Source organism: Trachymyrmex septentrionalis, unplaced genomic scaffold (genome assembly GCF_001594115.1).
Source record: "Trachymyrmex septentrionalis isolate Tsep2-gDNA-1 unplaced genomic scaffold, Tsep1.0 scaffold70, whole genome shotgun sequence".
Lineage (NCBI taxonomy): Eukaryota > Metazoa > Arthropoda > Insecta > Hymenoptera > Formicidae > Trachymyrmex > Trachymyrmex septentrionalis.
The window spans coordinates 514,157-519,353 of NW_017305885.1; the positions used below are offsets into that span (position 1 = coordinate 514,157).

The 5,197-nt window shown below is 33.5% G+C and overlaps 1 protein-coding gene across 1 annotated transcript in view; it reads left to right on the forward strand.

Moving 5' to 3' along the window:
• Window positions 1–269: 269 nt before the first annotated feature.
• LOC108753700 overlaps window positions 270–5,197 on the forward strand; it is a 114,352-nt gene continuing 109,424 nt past the window's right edge. Inside the window, exon 1 of the mRNA XM_018495548.1 lies at window positions 270–617. Within this exon, the coding sequence (XP_018351050.1) occupies window positions 542–617 (76 nt within the window). The 5' untranslated portion in view covers window positions 270–541. The remainder of the gene's footprint in view (window positions 618–5,197) is intronic.

The window sequence follows — 5,197 nt, forward strand, 5'->3', positions numbered from 1 at the left end:
TCCTTCTCAAGGACCTCGACGCGAGTTGACCTTTCGGGCACGAGTCGATTTGAAGGAAAAAAAAAATCCACCGTATGTCGATATATAGCGCAGGGGTGGGGAAGCAGCTGAGAATCCCGATAAGAGAATCCGGTGTAAACAAAGGAGAGTGAGGCCATCTTTGAGAGAAAGGGAGACAGAAAGAGTGGGAAGCGAGAAGGGGAAACACGCGATCGAGTAGTAGTTCGACTCCCTCGCGCCAAAAAGAGATTCATTCGCTCGGTATTAACATCTCGCTAGGGGAAATCATCGCGAGTAGCGCATTCTTGATCTATTGAGAGTGAAATTTTTCTTTCACCGATCTTGAATACTTTCGGCCGATCGCGCGATTCGCGACGATCGACGAGTTTGAACTCGAATACGATTAAATAAGTATTGAATCGGAGTGAGCAAAAGGTGAACAAGACAGTGGACAAGAGACCGTAAAACTCAAAGGGGGCGTAATATCAGTGTGTCGACGGTGAGACCAGGTGAGAAAAGGAAAGCGAAGGACACCAACGGAATGCTCGACTTTGAACAACAGACCAATCAGGCACAGGCATTGGCCTCGCTCGATGACGACTGGCACCTGCTCGAGGGTGAGCGTACGACCTTCGCAATTTTCTTTCTCCCTTTTCTATACCTTCCTTAGTATAGAAGGTGCACGGAGATCGGTAAGGCGATGGCACGCCGTTCAAAATTTAAATCCGGCAGGAAGGAAACGGGAGGGGAGGGGGAAGAATTTTATATATATTAAACTTTTTATTTTTCTTTTTATTTCGATTGACAAGTTTGAAGGAATTACACCACATTAATTCGCGCAGCACTGAAAATTATATCGTGATGAAATAGATCATTAATAACGTTATATACATAAAAAAATATATTAAATTTTAACAAATCATTTGTTTGAATAGTGCCAACTAAATATTTATTTAATATAAAGATATATTTATTTGATACAAAAACCATTAATTTGATTTGAACTTATTATTTCTTTTTATTGAATAAATGTTTAATTGACATTATTAAAATAAATATTTATCAAAATTTAATATTTTGTTTTTTCCCAGTGCACAAATATATTAGGATATATAAATAGGAATCGAATGTGAAAATTAAACAAAATTAATATGATAAAAGGGAGAATTAAAGTTGTTATGTCGTTGTTATATTATATTATGCTATCTTACATTTATGCTAGGTACAATATAACGTAATGTCACATGCGAACGATTGTTTTTTTAAAGTAGGATGCAGCTATCATTTTTCAAAGTCGATACTAATTTCAACTAATATCGCACTATCTAAAAAGGAAGTAATTCATAATTAAAACTCGCAATATTTATTTATTAATTAATGAACGTGGGCGAACTCGTACGATTGATGACGCAAGAGAGTAAATCGAAATCCACATTCGCGAGAGTTGTACGTCCGTTATTCGGAGGCGACGTCATCGATGTGCGACGAAAAACTGATTTATTGCGATCGAGATAGTTGCGCATTAATGATGTCAAAAACAAGATGTATTACGTGGGTAAATATAGATTCGCTCGTTCAATGAAAGTGACATAGCATGACAAAATCATTTCTAATACGATGTCGATTAATTTCGTATTTCGCAGTAGCTTTGTATCATGCGCGAATTAGAATAATCTCGCTATTCATTTATATGTGTATATTTTTTTAAAAGAACTTTTATTATTTACACCGTATATATGACATATGTATATTGCAACTTTCTGCAAATTCTACTACCGAAATCGATTCTGCTATTAAAATATTTTAGCTAGCAATAAGTTCTTTACACATCAACATTTTAACACAGGAATACTCAACATTTTATCACGCTTATTTGCCCAGAAATTTCTTTAATTTTACTTACTTGTATGTTTCCTGTTTGTTTTTCATTTTAAAATACATACATCGATATACTACGCATTCTGCGTGCTATTGATATAACTTAGTCAAACTAAGAGAGATACCTAGCTCTTAGGAGAAAAGCGGTCTCTTTTTCTTGAGCTAGATTTAAACTCATTCTCGACCGAGTTACACACGACGTGGTGCACACGCTTGCAACTGCGAGATTACCTCGTGCTTGTGGAATTCGTCTTTTCTTTTCAGAATATGTCCGTCCTTCACATCTAGATTGTATGTTTACAGTCGTGAATCCTTCTTCTTCTTTATTCGTAAATATCATGGAAAATTCTTCCATGGTGGTTAAAAACAAACGCCATTTAGATCATCAGATATTTATTCTTCTGTACGACGTTTGCTATTTTTGTTGAGAGACACCGCATCTTTATTGTCAGATAGATTAGGGCTATAAAGTTTTACGAAGTATGTAACGCTCGGCAAAACAATAACATCATGAATTCGTTAGCTGCACATAATCTGCCGTGCTTTTAACTCTGTGGCAAGTATCTATACTCCCCCCCTCTCCCCTCCCCCACATACCGACGTCACTTTTAATCCCCTTTGGTTTGTGCGCGTAGTAAATTTACGTATTGTAATTAAAATTTTCTGGAAATAAAACGAGATGATAATATTTTGAATATTTTTCTTTCTACTGTCTTTCGTGTTTTTGAACATAGTAGTTATTACCATTATTATTACTATTATTATTATTATCATTGTCATTATTGTTATTCACATTATCTTCATTAATATCATTATCATCATCATTATCATTATCGTTATTGTGTTTACAAGAATACACGAATTAAAATCCTTTTTTAAAATTCTCTTTTATATCTTAGACAATTTATCCTCTAATATATTTTTACTAAAAAAAATTAATCACGCAATACAGGTCGAAAAAAAAAACATAAAATTAATCATTATTTTAATTATTATTTTATATATAAATATCAAATTGTATACTCGTAAATACTAGCTTATTTGGTAATATTCTCTGATTCCATATATATGTGTTTTAGCGTTATCGATTTAGTGGCGATCAAAATGGGTCATTTTACCCCAACCGAAACATATTGTCGCATGCGATCAATATAGCTTTAAGCATTTTTATCAGTATTTTCATCGTCATTTTCATTCCGCAAAATTTGAACAGCAGTACTAGCTCACTTTTCATTCTGTCTCGTCGTTTTATATTCGTCCAAAACTCGACATAACAAAGAAAAACACTTTTTTTTATAAATTTATGTATTAAAATTTTTTTAAAATCTGATTATATATATTTACAGACCTCATTAAGTGTCACTGAAGTTTAAGTAATACATAATTGTGAGAATAGTGAAACGAAATCGTTTGAGCATTGAACCGAAATTGTACTTCAGTAACCATGAACGCTGCCTGGAGATCTAAAAATAAATATCTAAGCTTAGCGAACCCATTATTTATTTTTAGCACGTTGAATGGAGATACCGTAGAAAACTGGTATTGATATACATACACTAACATGAACTCTATACACTTGATTACTAGCGATAACTATTTAATTTAACTAAACTATACAATATACAATTGAAAAAAAGAGATTATCTAGTAATTTTACCTAAAATACACAGTGCCACAGATCTGGAAAACCGGGAAAACCGGAAAAAGTCAGGGAAATTGGAATTGGTCATAGAAATCGAAAAAATCAGAGGAAAATGTAAAAAATTTGAAATTTCGAAATTTGCTCACAATTCCTTGAAACTATTCCTATTCCAAATAATTGTTATAATTTTTTTAATGTTATATCTGACGTTTATAGTCAAGTACGTTCAAAACTTTAAATGATTTTGATAAAATAATTAAAATTTATATTTTATTGAGTATTTTTATTTGAAAATTAAATTAAATCAAAAGTACCCTCTTTTTCATCATAACTACATTCTTTTTTTCCAAAACTAATTTATTTTATGTTGTGATTTGAATTTTCACCCAAAATTGTGAACTATGCTACTAGGCCTTTTTTGCGTTATTTTGAATAATATAGACTAGCTTTTTCCTACAATTCTTGAGTCTAAATGTTAAAAGTTACATATTTTATATTACTCATGAAAAAATTTCTATTTTCATCTGGAAAATCTGGGAAAAGTCAGAAAATTTTCAAATTTAATTTCTGTGGCAACCCTGATACAGTTTACCTACAAGCTTTACCTACAAGAGCACGATCTACATTGCGGGATAAAAAAAAATGTTTTGTCAAATATTTATCCCATCGTGCTTTATATTACAAACGTAAAGAATATGATTGTGTTAAAAGTAGAGAAGGACTATGCACTTTCGAAATTACAATGATCGCCCATCCCAAGAGATCAACGGAGTATAATAATGATAATTGTCGAGAAAGTCTCATTCGCATGAATGCGATTCTTTTGTTTCAACAGTGATGTATGCGAATATTCTCTCTCTCCCTCTCTCCCCCTCCTCCCCCCCCTCTCTCTCCTTCTTCTTCTCTTACTTCGTTGACTTGTGCACGTGGCATGCGTCCGTTATTCTCGTTGAGCGCGCGCGACACGTCGGTCGGTACGCACATTGCGCCACGGACACCACGATTCACACCTGTCCGTCTGTTCGTTCGTTCGGCAGCACAGCGGAGCATAAATGTCCGCAAGAAGAACGATATCGTGGTATTTGGCTTGGACCACCTGGCCGACAGAACCGCCCGTCCTGCAGGGCCGTATTCAATCCTTTACGGTTCTTTTAGATTGAATTTTTAAGAGGCCAGTAGAGATCGTGGTCAAATAGCAAATTACCTGCTTACCTTCCTCAAAGGAGGCAACGACCACTATTACCAATAAATACAGCTTACTTTTATTCAAATAAGCAAGCTCGTGCTTCTCGGATCAATTATCTGCTCTTTAATTGTAGTCAGTTTAGTTTATTTAATAACGAATGAGTAAAGTACTTGTTATTTAATCTTCGGACTGAAGTCTCGATTCTACTTTTTGTTATGAGATTTTAGCTGTTAGTAATACTTTTCATATTTTCACTTGCAACAGTATTATTTTTGCGTTTTTTATCTTCTTTAAATGCTTGCTAGAATGGCTATAAGGAAATCACATGCACGCGCGCGCGCGTGAATGTGTTTGTACATATATATGAAACAAAACATATATATAAATTATAATTATGCTTATTATATGACTATTAAACAATAGTAATTGAAATTAAAAAAGATATTTGATCAAATAAATAAATAAATAAATAAATAAATATATATATATAT